Source organism: Oreochromis aureus, linkage group 5 (genome assembly GCF_013358895.1).
Source record: "Oreochromis aureus strain Israel breed Guangdong linkage group 5, ZZ_aureus, whole genome shotgun sequence".
Taxonomy (NCBI): domain Eukaryota; kingdom Metazoa; phylum Chordata; class Actinopteri; order Cichliformes; family Cichlidae; genus Oreochromis; species Oreochromis aureus.
Genome location: NC_052946.1, coordinates 17,965,723 through 17,983,282, shown reverse-complemented (window position 1 = coordinate 17,983,282; position 17,560 = coordinate 17,965,723). Strand labels below are relative to the sequence as shown.

Below are 17,560 nucleotides of genomic sequence, written 5' to 3'. Positions count from 1 at the left end.
TATAGAAACTTCCATCTTTTATATATAGTGTATCACTGTGAGATACCACCATAAGCATTCATACATTCATTCATTTGGTTTCTCTTTTAATTCAGTTTGATTCAGTTCAGCTCAATTCAAGACCCTACTATAGTAGAGAGAAAAACCCAAACAATCAGCCAACTCACTATGAGCAAGCACTTGGCGGCAGTGGGAAGGAAAAACGCCCTTTTAACAGGAAGAAACCAGGCTCAGGGAGGGGCAGCCATCTGCCGTTGGGGGTGAGGGGAGGGAGACAGGACAGAAGACACACTGTGGAAGAGCTCTGTTTTAGCTCTACTTGTGTCCTTTGATTGTGCAGAAATTAATTGTAGCTGCCAGAGTATCAACTCTGAGTTCATCAGAGCTGAAAACACCTGTCAGTATCTACTGGAAATAATCCAGTCAGAGTGGCAAGAAGTGAACAGAAACAGCTGCAAAATCACAGACAGTAAGCTCATGTGATCTGCAGAGGTTATACCAACATTTTTATCAAAACATTAACTGATGCAGCTTTACAGGTAAATACTGCATAATGACCAGTTTAACTGGTGCACTTTAGTTTTTTTAATATTTATTTTTTCCCCCGTCTCCATCATTCCAAACTTTTAATCAGGATATTAAAAGTTCGGATTTGTCAGTAATCACTGGAGTATAGTGGGGATGACAAAGCACTGATTGTCTCCACTTGTGCAACTTCCTGAGGACATCAGCCTCCTGGTGCCACACTTCTCTGTTTTTTCACTCACATCACGCACCGAACATCAGGAGGTAAATTTTACACTAGGTGGCCTTCTTTAAAATGCTGATCCACTGCAAATCCAAAACACTCTCAGCCTCTCTGCCTCCCAGTTCCATTTCTCATCTACTGAAACATCTAAAGTGAAGCACTGGTATAGCTGAGATGGTGAAATTAAATGTGGATGGCTGCGAGATGAAGATAGTCACACAAAATTTACAAACATGATACTGTGGGACTCCTGTGCGCTACCATGTTGGTTCCTGCTTTCTGCCAGTTAAGGTGTAGATTCAGATCGGATGTCCTAAATGTGCTTGCAAGTGTCATTTTGGAGAGGTAGGGGAGTATTAGGTGGAGCAGAAGGAGGCAAGGGCTGAGGTGAGATTGACGCATGGCCCGATGTCGAGTAAATGTCAGTCTAATTCTGATACGCTAAACGGCCTGATCTCTAGTCTGCCTTGTGCGCTCCAAGTAGTCACCTGAGGAATATGGGGAATAAATGCGTGGCTAACTACAGTCTATTAAAACGATGTGAACAGTTTAAAGACAGTGTGTGAAGTGCTCTTGTGTAAATGAGACGGGCTGTTTAAAAACACCAAGTGTTTAATGCAAGCTGTAAAAGCCTTAATGGTAGCGTCCAGTCAGTCTTGGCAGGGTCACTTTATGACACTTCTAAGGATGTGCTCATGTAAACTTATATCCCAGTTTAAGGCAGACATATTCACTTTTATTTCATTTGCATATTTATTATGGACAAAGCGACTCACCAACAGCTTCTGGCACCACGCCAGATGAGGGGTTAGGTTGAGGGACAGTGAGGAAGGACGACAAACTGGAGCAGTAAGCACATTTCATCAGCGGATACAGTTACACACACACACACACACACACAAAGTTGAGTTTGCATCACTTCAGAGGACATTATGTTCATTTCCTGGTTGCTTACCCCAGCCATAACCACCACTTACTTAATGCTAACCTTTAAACCACGTTCCCTTTCTACAGTTTAACGACTTATAATATGCTATCAATAAAGGCACTCAAGTTCCCCACAATATGACTATGTAAACAAATGCATGTCCTCACGACGTGAGTAAAACAAGCACACATAGCCCTTTTCTTACTGCCCTGTCCTCTGCTCTTTAACTAATCTCTGTCTGTCATAAAACTTTTATAAGATGGCTCACCATAACATCCTGCAGAGTAATGCAGTGCATTGCATTCCTCTCTCAGTGATCTATATATGGATTTTCAGTGTTTGCTCACGTCTCTGTTCTCCTTTCATGTGGGCAGCAGGTTAGTTTGATGCAACTTCTTCTTCAACCCACAAACTTTTCCTTGAGCAGAAACATGTGGTTTGGCTAACCTCTCTCCCACACCACTGACCACTGGAATTATACTGAAACAAATTCATTTTAATCGGCTTAAAAAATATTTCTAAACTTAAATAAATACAGGAAAAAGTAAAAGTAATCAATTACAAGTAGAATTTATCCATTTAAGAGTAATTAAAAAAGAGATTCTTTCTTAGGTAAAAGTGCAAAATTATAATTAGTAAACTATACTAGTATAAATATATACCTCAAATATAGTTTTATATGTACACACAAATACGGCGCTTAACAAATTAATGCCACAGCTGCCCTAAATGAACAGATTTGGTAAATACCAAAATCAGTTTCTATGTTTCTGTAATGATAATTACAGTAATGCAATTAAGTGCTTTAATTAAAATTATATTTTTGAATAACATAACAACATAACCATAAAACTAACAACACAATGTTTAGTTTTAAATGAGTTTCAGATTTCAAAAATGTTTGTTTTCTTGTTTTTATGGCAGATGGTCTGACAAATTTGTTAAGCACTTTATTTGTATCTGTACACATTTATTGTTAAACAAATATGAAGTATTTCTCGAAATTTTATGTATGACGTGCAAAGGTAAATCTTTAAAAACTGGATGAAAACACTTTATAATGTGTTTGTACACCGGTCAGCTGTATAATTTAATATTATCTTCTTAAATCTGCTGACCTGCGAGCTCTCATAGCGGCGTCCTATCAGGTCTGGCACCAGGATGCTGGTAGTACATCATACAGGTCCAGTGGGCTGTGGGCTGTGGGTTGTGGGTTATGGGGCTCCAGTCTCTCATGCTTATTCCACTGAGTCCTACATATGCTTAATCATATCGCATTCTCAGGAATTTGGAGACCAGCTCAGTGCTGCAAGGCTCCCGGTGATGTTCCTTCTGGTGTTCCTGAGATGTTTCTTTGACGTGTGCATTGTCCTGCTAGGAGAGACTACTGCCATCTGGGAGTGCTTTAATTATCTAACTAATCAAATAGTGTGTTTGTTTCTATATTTAGCTTCCACTTTCATCAGAAACAAAACACATTGTTTGCCTCATTAACTCTGAAAACATTATCACATAAAATCAAAGGTAAGTTTATCAAAAAGCATTTAAAAAAAGCATCAAAAAACACTTTTGCTTCAAATCGTGCCAGCTGTTGTTTTTTTCTTGCCATGTTTTTTGTTTCTTTCCTCTCCTTTACTCAGTATGCCAACAGTCCTGGAGAGCACAGTCTTTCTTTCTTTATATTTTTCTTTTTTTTGATAAAAGCCCCGACCACAACCTTCTTCCCTAATAGCCGATGCACTTCAGTGCTGGCTTTGAAGATTTAATCAGTCAGATTTCCTTGATTAATCCTTTTTCATGTCCTTTCACGGTAAATAATTAGACTCTGATATGATCGCTTGCTGGATGGAGAGGACAGCATGCAGTTCTCTGATAGAGCAGAGTCCCCAGGTAGCTTCATTAGCCTGATTATTCTCATCCAAACACACTCCATCAACCAGTTTACTTGTAAATAGGTTAATTCTATTCCCACTCCCTGCTCACTCTGCTGGCTCACTGTGTTTAACAGAGGAGTTCTCACCAAATGTCTCTTTTGTTATGTGTCTACCTTCACAGTCATCGCAAAGGAAGTATTTGAGAAATTATCTGATCTCCATTGTATTAAGTCTGAGGGGTTTTCCAGGAGAGTGTGTGTAAACAAATGCCAGTCACTCGATGCCAAATGTGTCTTTGTCAAATGATTGTTGTATTTTTAGTAATACAGTATGCTTTACAGACTTCAGCCAAGATCAAGACTGCAGAAGTTGTGTAATGTTGACACCTAGTGGCCAAATGCTTGTATCTCATGCAGCTAATACTTATATTGCAGGAATCAACTTCTACCACTTGGTGGCAGTGCGATTCTTCCCCCCTTCGTTATAGATTTTGTTTTGATAATTTGACCTCTTGTTATCCAAAATAATAATAATTAATAAAATACAAATAAAAATGAGCATATGCACAACAGAATACTCATTTTTCTTCAGCTTCTCCCAAAACAGGATCTCTTTAAGCGTGCATTAGATGCTGGGTTGAGTAAGCGCGCTGCAGCTGCATAGTGTTGCGCAGCAAGTGGAGAAGAGGAGCTGCTGCACTGACTGCCCCTCTCTCCTCTGGATTAACGAGTAAATGACACCATTCAGACACTGAGCTCTGATCAGCTGCTTAATACTGTTTCATCCCAAATAACACAACCTCCATCCACACGTGACGTGAGCTCTCTCACAGACGCACAAACTGTGGATTCACATAAGCGAACACATATTCTTTAGGTAATTTGGTACTTATATTCAGGCATCAGGAAGCTGCTGTCCCATATGATGCTAGAGTGACACAAATATATACACTTATTGTTCTTATTTTAAGGCTTTATTGTCTGTGGTTTCCTTAATATCTCCTGAAACATACTATGCAAAGATAACAATTGTGGGAAAGAACTTCAAAACACATTAGCCAAGAATTATGGATCAATTAAACTCTTGATATATTAAAAACTTTATTGCTTTCATAAATATGACTGAAGCCCTTTTCTATTCCCTTAACTACTAAGACTTGATGGCGCTTGATTTAAACTGTGCTTGAATTGTTGCATTTGTCTCATTTTTTCATATAAATCTTGTCAAGCCGCAAGTTTCCTTTGGGAAAATTTACATAATTGGGAAATTATTCAAAACATTACATGTAAATGAGGCACTGTGAACATTTTCTGTATTTATTCAAGAAAAGGTATCGTTGATATTAAATGTCAGAAAGGTCGAAGGTCAAAAGGTTAAGGGTGAATGCAGTCCTTTCTTTCTCCTGTGTGCAGAAGTGTCTTTTTCAAATGACAAAACTTTTTTTTCCTTTTTTTTGTCAAGGCACTGGTCGATCAGCCGTCCATCATTTATCGTGTAGGAAGACTCTGCATGTTAATTGTCTGGGGATAGTCTGTGTCTCCAACAAGCAGAGAGATGTCCTGCTATTTGTTATTCATCCTGCCCCCTCAAAGTTAGTCCCTTGTTTTCCTGGTTAGAAGTGCAAATGCATTACAAATACACACACAGGCTTATACTAATCCTCGTGAAAACAAAGCGATATATTTTTTCCCAGTGCAGGTCATGCGTGGGATGTTCATCAGCGTGTTTATCGGGATTAGGAGCATTTCAGCCATAATATAACCTCTAACGTCATACTTAACGCTCGCTGCTCTGAATGAAAAGATGAAGGCAGGGCAGAAACACACAGAAAGATGACCGGCAGCGTGATGATGCAACCGGTGACCAGTGTTCCTTCAGTGACCATTCCCACCACTGACCCATGACCTCTTGACCCCTCTCCCTGACCTCTCAGTGGGTGGCCCTTAAAGTGACCAGCAAGGACTATAAAGCATCACAAGTGGCTGCTCTCAGATCAGATCTCTCTTGTTTTTGCTTTTATCTTCATCATTTTCTCACTCTGGCTGTTCATTTCCAGGCTTTTCAAATTTGATTCAGGCATTTCAAATGTTTTTTGAATGTTTGTGTGTGAACATGAAAGGTCAATAATATAAGAACTGTAAGGAAATGTATTTATTACATGTGTATAATACAAGTGTTAAGTTGCGACCTGGGTGGATGTCAGGGCAGGATTATGCCAACGCAATGTCAGAGAAGTAGAAAGCCTAAGCAGGCGGGCAGCCATGTTAATCATAAATCTTTATCTTGCAATCCTGCCTCGCACATTCGGCCTTCATTAAAAGACGGCACCGGGGATTAGTGCCGCTAAACCACAGAGATCTGGAGAGAAAAATGGGAAACAAAGTAGCAAGTAAACAAGGCGTGTTAATGTTGGTAGTGTTTAAACGATGGATTTTGATGAGTATATATGCCTAAAAATAAAACATTTCATCAAATAGTAAATTAAACAAAGAAAAAACAGACTTAATTGAACTTTAGTATTTTATTAACATCAATTGTCCCAATAGAAACAAGACTGAAAAGAAAAACAGTCATATGTTGCAGTTTCTTTACAATTTTAACCTGAGAATTACAATTTTTGCTTCTCCGCGATCCCCTTTGCAAACCTCCACATTACAGAAAATTTAAAAATAAAGACAAACAAATATCTCTCTCTTCTGTCATTACCCACGGAAGATCAGCTAGATCCCCACAAATGAATGGTTTCAAATGTGAAACTTGAATATAATGGAACAAAAAAACTGGACACAAAACAAGGATGAGAGATTAGATGGATGAGTCTAAGTGACAAAGAAAAGCTTGGACTGCAAATATGTACAAATAAAAACAAAAAAACAAAAACACACACATCAGAAACAAATCAATTTACACCGTCTTAAATTAATGAATAAATTAAAAATAGTTTATGTGGATTAATATCTGGTGTTACCAAAGCTTAATTAGAAGTGCTTATTTTACAGTACCCGGGCAGCTGGACAGTAGCATCCTGCTATGTCCTTATATCATTTGGTAAATGAGTTTTGGAAAACGATTTATTGGTATAAGTCAAGTATTTTCTAATACTAGCAATGCTGAGAAGTGCTAATCTACTGTGCAAATGTTCCACAAGTGTTAAAAAACAAACTACTCTACAGTGCTTGACTACCTGTCTGTCTACTGAGAGAGAGCCAGCTTCTTTAAATCAGCCTGAGTGTTTGTGAAGGACAGGACTCCATCCTTCAAGTCGTACTGAAGGCTGATGTGGAACCGACTCTCCCGATCCTTCTTAGTCTCTGTAGACAGATGTAATCTGTCGGGGGGGCATGTGCGGTGGATGATAGGAGTCATATGGCCCCTCTAAGTGTACATCATATCCGGTCTGTGTATGATACAGCACCTGCTCCACAGGGGTGGGAGAGTAGTGGTGGGAAGGTGGGTAGTGAGGTGAAGGCTCCTGTTTGGGCACCAGGTTGCTGCTGATGCTGAGAGGTGGTGTAGGCGGGCCGTCATATGGAGGGGTTCCCACGCCACCAGCGTTGTACTCATTTGGTGAGTGATTCTCATAGGGTCTTCCCTTCATCGCCCTCAAGTGAAGCAGGTGAGCTGAGTCAAATGTGCCATATGGGGGACTTGGCAGTCCTGGAGAGGAGTAGCTCACCATGCCACCAAGAGTAGGTGGTGGCCGACCTCCATGTCTGTCTTCAGGCCTCATCCCAGGACCCGGAGCTGGTCCCATGTGTAAGCAGCCAGCAACCAGGTTGGTCGTGGGCTGTGACAGTCCCTTACACAGCGTTTCCATGAAAGCCCTGCTTTCTGTGGACAGGCCCCCCTCCAGAGCCTCAGACAGAGCACAGATGTAGTTGCGGGCCAGCCGTAATGTCTCGATCTTGGACAGCTTCTGTGTTTTGGAGTGACAGGGCATGATGCTGCGCAGGTTTTCAAGTGCATCATTTAGGCCGTGCATACGCGAGCGCTCCCTGGCATTCGCTTTTATTCGCCTTGCACGGAAACGCTCCTGCCGGGCCTTGGTCATCCTCTTTCTCTTAGGCCCTCGTCGTTTTGATTCATCCTCTGGTCCTTCCTCTCCGTTCTCCTCATCTTCCTCTGCATCCTCACTCCCCATCTCTCTGGCCTGTTGGATCACGTCACCTGTTCTGTAGCTGTGCGATGGAGCCGATGGATCCCCATCAGGTGAGCTCATGTCTCCGTCCATCCACTGCAGAGGGCTGACGACCTCCTCACCCTCCCCTTGTCTAACATATGGCTTTATCATCATAGCAATCTGCCAAAAAATGGAGAATAGAGGACATCTTTGTCACACACATTCTGTAATAATAACAGACAGTATTGTTTATTAGACCTTGGTCTCAGATTCATCATTGTCAAATTCTTTGTTGTTGGTTTCCAGCTTCTTCTTTTATATAAAGCAGTGTATTCACCACGAGTACTGTAATACAGTGACTGTACTTACACTAGCATTTGTTTTGTAATTCTATGAATGTTATCTGTTTATCCTAAAAATATGATAATACAAAATATTGTTTTTCTTTTCCTAAATTCATGTGCTGTTGAAAGTATTGCATTAAACTGGAATGTATACTTTAGGTTATTGGTCAATGAGGTCATCCTATATAAGTATTACCTTAATTCTGAATAATTTATAATGCACTGAAATACATTTATTTCTGTAATATTTTGATCAGAGCCTTTTCACATGTGAATTTGCTCCTTTTAACTTTTTATTTGTTTATTTATTTTACCACCAATAAAGAGGAATACTTAGCAGCTTTTGTTTGGACTGAACTTGGTGACCTGTCTCAGATTATAAGTGTTCCAGTGGAGTAAGCAGCTCTTCATAAATCAGCAGGTGATCAGCAGTTTATCTTTCCTGGCTTCATAATAAAGGTGTGTTACCCATAATTAGCAGCCCCACCTCCTACAAATGCTCAACAGCATTCTCATTTGTTTTTCAAGGAACATGTAATCTCTTCTGGATCATGGTTTTAATGCATCATAAAATAATTTTGTAATGACATTGCCACTAATGTTACTATTTTCTGACTGTTGTTTTAATCTTGTATGACTACAAAATGTAGTAGGTGTTTAATGCTGTTCAAGGATATTTTAGTATCATCTCCTAAACCTCACCAACGGAAGTGGAAATAAAAAATCAAAAGTTTACAAATTAAATGAAAGAAATTAAGCAAGTATAAAAATCTAGTGTCTTTCTGTCCCTGTTTGCTTCTCTTTGCTGTAAGATCTTTTGATTAGCGAAAAAATACTTTTCCTGTTCTTTTTCCCCTTACAGCCGTTTTCTCTGTTTTGCCCTCCGGCAGGAAGTTTTATTTTAGAACAAATAAAAAAAGTGGTATTTTATATAGGCTGTAGGTTTCAGCATTTTAAGATTCTTCATCTCGAAACATAACTAAACTTACTTCCCAGAAAAATTATACGACTCACTGTATTTATTTTGTGTTTGAGGCCTTCTTTCCGAAGTCCGATCAGATGTTAAGGTTGGGGGAGGTTAAGGGGTGAATTAAGGGGTCTGATGGCCGTTGTAACCTGGGGTTAGTGAATGCAAGTCTTAAGTCACAAGGAATAAACATCAATAACCATTAAAACCATTATTTTTGCACAAATAACTCCTCAAACGGGCCGACGGTTTCAGCACCGGACAGTTCCTGATGCGCGTTCCTCAGCCTCATGTACTTCTGATTGGCCAAAACATTATACAGCAGCAGAGCGAGGTGATGGCTTTTAATGCCTTTATAGCTACATAAATTTTCCCCCTATATGTATTATCTGCTTTACCCGTCTTCTCCCCTTCTCTTGTTCTTTGGGTAATCCCGGTCAACTTGTGAACTGGTAATGCCCCAGCAAGTCACCGACAGGACTTTAATCTGGGCCATCACAGGATTTACTCCGTGGATGAAGCAACGACCATGGGATTAAATGAAAGATCGACATCCCGCAGATCAGTAGCCTGACAGAGGGCTCAGTCTGAATTCAAATAGACATTTTCAAAGGCAGAAATATTAATGTCTCCCCACAAATTGCGTGCCTAAGCAGCTATTGCTGAAGTATATTAAGATAAGCCTTTTGTACTTTTTTCATTAGATATATTAATTTCTTGTTGACTTTACATGCAGTTGCTTTAGTTCAAAATAAAATCCCTATGCCAAAAAATCGGGTTCTCTGAACTGAAAACAAGTTGCCTGTAAGATACATTGAAATGTAAATTACGTGTAAACAGTGTGTCCACACTGACTCACTCACATGTGAGACCTGCAGAGTCTCTGTCGGCTGCGCTATGAAACATACCAGTGCTGATGTGTCCGCCTCAGGAAGTCTGTCAGATGATATTTGTCCTTTCTCCACGGATCACAGCTCGGTCACACGGTCCATCAAGCAGCGCTGAAGTTCGGTGGCGTCTCCTTGTGCGGAGCTGTTCAGCCTCTCAGTGCGGGTCACTCTGCGGGGGATCCGGGTTTTAACCTCCACGTTAAAGCTCCTCCTCCTCCCACTCCCATCCAATTCCTGTTTACGCGCTTCAGCTCGCGCGTGGCCGGCCCGTGGCTGTAGCCCCTGGAGCTCAAAGACTTGCGCGCACGCGAGCGCGCGTGTGAGAGATGTGCATAAGCTCACTGAAATAGTCGAGACAAACAGGGGAGGCCCGGGCCTTTGTTGAGGCGCGAGGGCGGCCGCCAAATCCGCAGCATGATGTCAGTGAACGGAGGGGAGACGCGCTCGGTCGCGTGAGCCTAACTGTATGTGACAGCTCGGAGTTGCGTGTGAGCAGGTGTTTGAGCCATTCCCCTCGTCCAGCATCGGCCCTTTGCGCTGTGGAGATGAGGCTGTTAAACAAGTTCACCTCAACTGAGAGGCCGCTCTGACCAGAAGGGGTAAGTTTGGTCTCCTGAGGTGTGCGCTTAAATGAGCAATGTGACTTCGAGAGTCGCTCCAGCCCCCCTCGTCCTCTCTGCGGGACATAGGTGTCTGAATATTGAGGCTTAGCACCATAACCCACATTCACTGACAATGAATGAATGTCTTCGCTTATCAGAATTATTCAATAGCTGTAAGTTAACCTTGAATTTGAAAAGTCCAGTAATTTTTTTATTGTATTGAACTTTTATGTCAGTAGTTTGAGCAAATTGCAACACAGTTTTCACTCTGATTTGCTCAAAAAACAAAAAAACTATATGAATGCCAGCTCTATTCACTTTTGACCGCAGAACCATAGGAGCGCTTCAGCCACATCACTCTGTTAGGTGATGAGGACCATGAAACGTGGCTGAAAGTCTTAAAGACAAGGAAATATGAAGACTTTGTACCCAGTACTTTTTATTTGTTTGAATAACCGGCTGTTATAAAATATTTACTTGTATAAAAAGTACACTAATGATTAGATTAATAATGATTTTACAGACTACATTAACTTTTCAGCTGACTAAGAATCACAACTAAAACACTTGTGACTGTACATTTTACATTTTATTCGACTAATATACAGGTAACAATTTCACACAATGATTTAAAGTCAGATTATTTCAAGGAAAGAAAGTATTAGCAATCCAGATGTAAATAGGCGCGTGCTCATAACCATCCAAAGTTCTCCAAAAAGTGGGGATGACAAATTGTCTTGCTGATTGTTGTCATTTTTTAAACTGGAGAAAAGAGAGAGCATGAGATTGGGAATGCTATGCAAAAACAGCACCACATGCTCTAACAGGGGGCCTTAACATAGTTTACAGGGTAATCTGCAATTCCAAACTATGTGCTTTCACTTTATATTCATTCCCAAGTCGACCACCTTGCCCCATGCTCCTCCCCCTGCGTCTTTTCCTGTCCTATTCCACACCTGCAGCCTGAGATGGGAATAGCAGAGCTGGGTCTCTTACATCCCCAGAGTGGAACCGGCAGGGGAATATGATAGCTGAGGCCTCGTGTCCCCGTTGCATATGTTTGTAAAACATTTTGTAACAACCTAGCAGAATAAATTTTATTCATTATTCTTCTTAGAGCTTTGATCCGAACTTGAAAAACCTCTCTCTTAGCCTGTTAATAATTCTATTTAAATGCGACCTACTTGCAGTTTTTATTCGATCTTTATGTTTGACAAGTGGTGCTCGTATGTATGCCATGATGTCCCCTGATCCCTATGTGCTGGCCACACATGATGAAGTCCTGCTGCAGATGGTCTTTACTTGAACATATCTCATATTTTAACAGTCTGTGGCTCAGATGCTCATCTATTCTCCACTGGCTGCTCAGCCCACTCAGCATGTTCGCATACTCAGAGGACTCCTCACCTTCTCTAGGTATGAGATGGGAATTTGTTATAATAAAAAAAAAAGAAGGACAGATAAAACTTCACTCCAGTACACACACAAACATGACCTTCCTCTGAATCCCCAGTGTTTCTGTGTGTGACAGTGGGGAAAGTGGGTTTTGTCCATCTGTCATACTGGAATTCCTTAGAGAGATGCCAGCGCCACAGCATGAAGACAGTGTGTGTTTGTGTGTGTTTGTGTTTGTGTGTGTTCTCATGTTTGGGGATGAGGATAGAGCCCATGTGTAGCATTCAAAAAGTTTTTTTTCTCCATATGAGCAGTAGCCTTGCATGTAATTTGATATTGCCGTAGGTTGTATCGGTGCACTGAGATTGTATCTCTCACTTTGCACATGTCAGTATCCATTTCAACATCTATACCACCAGTAACAGCAATAACAATACGGTCTTCAAATTGTTTGGAAAGCGTACAAAACAACGCCAGAGAATGAATGTTGCTCTGTGTTTCATGGTCCCCCATCAACTTTAGAAATGGCCAGTCTTCTAAGCCAAACTTGAACCTCCCTCCAGCCCAGTATCGACCCTGGGGAGACAGGGGTGATGGTGACCATGTGTCTTTCTACTAACCATCTCACTGATGGACCCCACCACTGGGTAAAATAGACGCCCCTCCCCTCCTCCTCCTCCTTCTCCTCCTTCTCTCCCTGTGGCTGAACCCTAAACCCCCTTAACCCTTTCCTAAACCCCCTGCTGGCCCCCTGTTGAGCGTGCTCATTGGCTGACCGCCTTCAGGCGTCCCTTTTCCACAGGCCCATTGTCTGGCCCCCATAAGCAGCTTTGTTTCTGCGTGTGCAGCTGGGCTAGCCCGCTCAGCCATTAGCCGCAACACGCGAAAGAGAGAGCGGGATAATATAATTACAAAACAAAAGTCAGGTGGCTCACGAGATCTGCCAGGAGAAGCCCATTTGAGGGAGATGCGAGGACACGCTGGCGGGTGGCCAGCTATAATTTGATTATGAAGTTGTGTGAGTGACAAAAGAAACAATTGAATCTTTTTTTTTTCTCCCCCTTTTATTTGCCCCACTGTGATTTAATTTGATTCCACTGGGGCTTAAAAAAGAGGGCAGAGTGAAAAGAGAGGAGATTTACTCTTCTAATTTCCAGAGCCACCAGCAAAGAAAATGTAATATGGTCTGACAAAATAGCAAGAGAAATTCTTCCCTGGGCGAACTTTATTGTCATGTTGCTGCAGCACTTTGACTGCATGTGAGGCCTAAATCAGATGAATTGCTGAAGGCTGAGTTTTCCTGCAGACTGACTGGTCTTGTGCTCTTGTTTTGCATGAATGCACACAGACTGGTGGACAATGGGATCAGTGGCAGATCCACCTCCTGTAATACTTTCTTTAAACAGGGCAGCAAGTGTGTCCCCCTGTTCTGTCGGCAGACCAGAATTTATCCTGTTAGTCACCCTAGATGAGTGAAAGAGTAAAATCAACCCCCATACCAGCTGGACACACACATACACATCCATTTATAAAGGCAGAAACGCACGCACACTCGCAGACACATACACACACACACATTCTTAACCCCACACACTGGGGAGTTATACACACAGGCAGCTTTATGGACAGCTGATAAGAACAGGTTTAGCTGGTGGTTACTGTTCAGAGCAGGTCAAGCAGAACAAGATCTGTTAATGTCTCTTTGTTTCTATAGTTCATACTGCAAAAGACTGCATTTTGTTTTCGTTTTTTTTGTTTTGCTCTTACATAAGACAATAAGCAATTGTGTCAAGTGTGCACACGCTCTTATGACTGAAAGGTTAGTGTCAGCGTTGTGCCCGCTCACGGTGTGTAAACGCCCATTTTTTGCCCCATTAGGCACAGCTTGATCGTGCCCCTGGGAGATCGCCACATTCTCATGCTCCGAGAGACTTCTCTGAAAGGTTTCACTGCAGATTAATTGCTGGTTTACCATTTTGTTTATGCAACTAGATAGTCAGAAAGAAACCATCATTAGGAGATAAAGTATTTTTGTATTTATTGATCTGTATTGTTTTATTGCAGGATGCAGGGACTGTTGAGACAAATTTACATCACATTACATCTTCTCATTTGGGGACTTGAATTTAAGTGCTACTGTTGGGAAAATGATTTCAAAACAATTATATAATGAGTGTAATGAAACACTTGCAGGCAGCGCCGCAATTTGCTTATTGTTTAGGGGGAAGTTTCACTCCCTAAGGGGTTGCGGGATAGGCCGAGCCAATGAACTTCTTCCCATCTCCATAGAAGGAATTATCCCAGGTGTAAGTCTGAATAATGAGCGTGCTCCCTCCCACACTCAGATGACACCTGAGGATGATAGATAGCAGAAATCAGAACAGATCCACGTGCGATAAGGCGTCACAGGATGTGAACATTTACTCACTGTTTTCCAGGACGAGTGATGTAGCAGAGGCTGTAAATGGCAAAGTCAAATTCTGGGCTGCAACCAATGACTGCAGAGCCAACCTGCTTGTAGTAGCCGTCCCACATGAACTGCATCCCCAAGACATCAGGGAATGTAGTCCACTGAAGCAAGAGTGGAAAAAAAGAAAAAGAAAAAAATGAATGCAGTGCTCTTCATAAACTAAAAGAGTACTTTTAGAATTTTATCGCCAGTGCTTACAGGCCCATTGAAGCTGTGGCTGTAGTAGTTTAGCTTTCCACTTTTTTCAAGAAGATAAAACCGGATCCAGTTGTGGAAACCGGAGACCTTTCCTCCCTTGATCTCTCCTGTTAGAGAATGTGGTTTTAAAATAGTAAAAAAGAAACTACGTTTTCAAATAAATGAGATGTTCAAAAGAAATCTGCTCTGTCCGAACCTGCAAAGATGTGCTCAAAGCCGCTGGAGTCCAGCTGGTTGTTGTTACGAGAGTACAGACCAAACCACATCATCTTCAGGTCCTGAATGAAGTCTTCTTCTGATTTGTAAATGCCTTAAGATATAAACACAGACATTGAAAACACATGAGGATAACCGTACCCAACCTTCAAGTATTGCTGAGGATGCGTGAAGGTGAAATATTATGCATAAAAATACGTTACCCTTGTTGTAGAGAAAAGCAAACAGCTCCCGTCCCACCTGAGTGTTGGACATGGTTTCCCTGACAAATTTGTCCTGCTCAGCCAGCTGCTGAGAGCTGAAGTTCTCCGCCTGTCCAGTCATCCTGTTGTAGTTGTCCAGCACAGACAGCAGAGCAGCGTAGGTGGGCTTGGAAAAGAGAGCATTCTCGTTCAGGAAGCTGAACAAGCTAAAAGCAGAAATAAAAAAGATTTAGAACATAGAAAAATGCTATGTAGTGAGAGATTGCTGTGCTGATAAAACGTCTTTTCTCACGGCTTCGAAGAGCGATCTGTCTCAGAGCTGGTCTGAGAGCTGGCCACCAGAGCCTGAGGGTCAATGACCAAGACTGAGGCTGAAGCCTTGTTTGAGTCCAGAGAATAAAGTCTCTCAGAGATAGACTTGATCTCTGCATCAGTTACCGCACCATCCACACCTACAAAATACATGCACATATGTGTGTTACTGCAGACGTCACAGTACAGATAACAGGAAAGTAAATAAGTCTAAGTTAAGTTAAATACAGTGTCTGAAATAGTCCAACTTAACTCTGCTTGAGTCAGACATCACATCAGACATCAACTTTCCACAATGAGAGCTGGAGTATATTTGTACTCTAGTATTACTTTCAAGTATCAAAATACATCTTCCACCACTGGGTTATACTCAACATAGAGGCAACAAATGCAGTTAGGGAAAGAACAAACTGAGCCTTTTTAATCTCCGTTCATTATATGGACTAGCCCAACAGTGACACCTGCTGGACATATACTGAAAAAAAAAAAAAAAAAAAAGCTTTGCCCATGAGTGGCTGGCACCACAAGCCAATAAAAAGTGTTTAGATTATTTTAGGCAAAAAAAAGTAGCAAAAGCACAATATGGCTGGATGGATGGCACAATATAAAAATACTACATTACAACTATAATATGTCAAAAGAAAGAAATTAAGAAATTATAAAGAAAATTAGTTCTCATTCTGCATCTGGATCACGATAAAAAGCTTCATGACTCTGAATGTGTCAATTTATAAAAGAAAATTTACTCTAAAATATAAGTGGTCAAAGCACAGTTACACTTAAATAATTTACATAAAGTTTGTTGTTTAGTCCAGAGGTCCCCAACCTAAAGGTCGGCCCTCCAACATAAATAAAAGGGCGTTGAGATGAATTATGAGAGTTTCAGAGATAAAATTTGCTTTTTATTTATTTATCTATGACAGATAATAAATTAAATTAATTAATAAAAGTAGCATAGTATTCACTTTTGGTAGAACCCTTATCAATTCAAAGAGCCCCACAAATTAAAATCATTCTAAAACACTGTTTTCATCTTAGTTTGCAGCATTAATTCCTTGTATTTTTTAAAATATATTTAATCATTTTAAACTAAAATCTAACTAGGAACGAAAACTCCCAAATTAATGAAGGAAATTATCCCCTTAAATGTAATATACAAAATAAGGAGAATTGCCTAAAATGTAATTAGTGATTCAGCTATGATGTTACTGTCATAAAGGACAGATTGAGAAATTCAGATTTTACGACGCAGGACCCCACAGCCGGCTGTCTTGCTGCTTGTTGGAACTCATTAGCCGTGTGAAAGCAACCAGGTGTCTGCAACACAGGGGCTGGTAGTGGAAGATTTTGTAGAATGCAAACTGAACAGCTAGTAGTGGAGAGACACCGTCTGGCACGTGAGGTGGGGTCAGCTACGCACGACACATATTTTGGTCTTACTGTAACAGAGTTTGTTGTAGTTGCTACAACAGTCGTTGTACTGGGGGCACAGGGAGTTACAGTGACGCTTGTTCTGAGAGTTGTAACTCTCACCACACCTGCCCTTACAAGATGTGGAAGCTAGAAGGAAAATAAATACTGATACTAATAGCTTACCACAAACTCTAATAATGGCAAATACACATGTTTTTGGTATAAAATATTATCAAGAGTCTGGTTCTGTCGCGTACCTTTACCTTTTAATGCAGTGTAGCAGCAAAAAAGTAAAAAATAATAAATGACTTACTGCTGAAACCCAGGGTCACACAGAGTACAAGGACAGCAAGGACCTTCATCTTGGCTTAGCAGCAGCCTGATATCTAGGTGAACTGACTGCTATGGCCTTTCCTTTATATCAAAGTGGGGTGTGGCTTTTGTCCAACTACCATCAGAGAGGTAGGGCATACTGGTTCAGGGACCATTTGAGGTGGAGTTAAGTGACAGAGCACCTCTGCACAGGTTACTCAGCTTTAATTCTCCTAAGTAGTATCATGTTGGAACATGATGGCCACACACACATTTTGACCACAACAGCAGGCACCAACATGGCAGCAGGTGCATCACGTTTTTAAAGAAGAGTCTGTGGTTATTGTTGTTTGGGTAATCCCAAAATGCTAAATATACCCAACCACACCGAAGGGCACAGCTTTTAAAATGAGAAAACAATAGTGTTGTTAACCTGATGACGGGAACCCACTAGTAGCAGCACACATATGTATGTCAGCAGCTGATGACTAAGTTGGTAATGAATTGACAGCACCTTTAGAGGTGGTTGAGCTCCAAGGGGATATGGCAGGGGGGACTGTGGCACCCC

General features: G+C 41.2%; 2 protein-coding genes across 2 annotated transcripts; both read right to left on the bottom strand.

The window, feature by feature from the left end:
* Positions 1-6,099: 6,099 nt before the first annotated feature.
* LOC116336498 (neurogenic differentiation factor 4-like) lies at positions 6,100-10,021 on the bottom strand. Its single transcript, XM_039612753.1, has 2 exons — positions 9,890-10,021; positions 6,100-7,850 (listed from the first exon to the last, which is right to left on the bottom strand). The coding sequence occupies exon 2, from the start codon at positions 7,842-7,844 to the stop codon at positions 6,855-6,857; it is 990 nt and encodes a 329-aa protein (XP_039468687.1). The 5' UTR covers positions 7,845-7,850; positions 9,890-10,021; the 3' UTR covers positions 6,100-6,854.
* A 3,860-nt stretch (positions 10,022-13,881) lies between these two features.
* Positions 13,882-17,147, bottom strand: LOC116336465 (poly(U)-specific endoribonuclease-like). Its single transcript, XM_031760357.2, has 7 exons — positions 16,994-17,147; positions 15,248-15,407; positions 14,956-15,161; positions 14,733-14,846; positions 14,537-14,643; positions 14,297-14,439; positions 13,882-14,220 (listed from the first exon to the last, which is right to left on the bottom strand). Exons 1-7 carry the CDS (start codon positions 17,040-17,042, stop codon positions 14,106-14,108), a joined length of 894 nt encoding a protein of 297 aa, XP_031616217.2. The 5' UTR covers positions 17,043-17,147; the 3' UTR covers positions 13,882-14,105.
* Between the last annotated feature and the right edge of the window lie 413 nt (positions 17,148-17,560).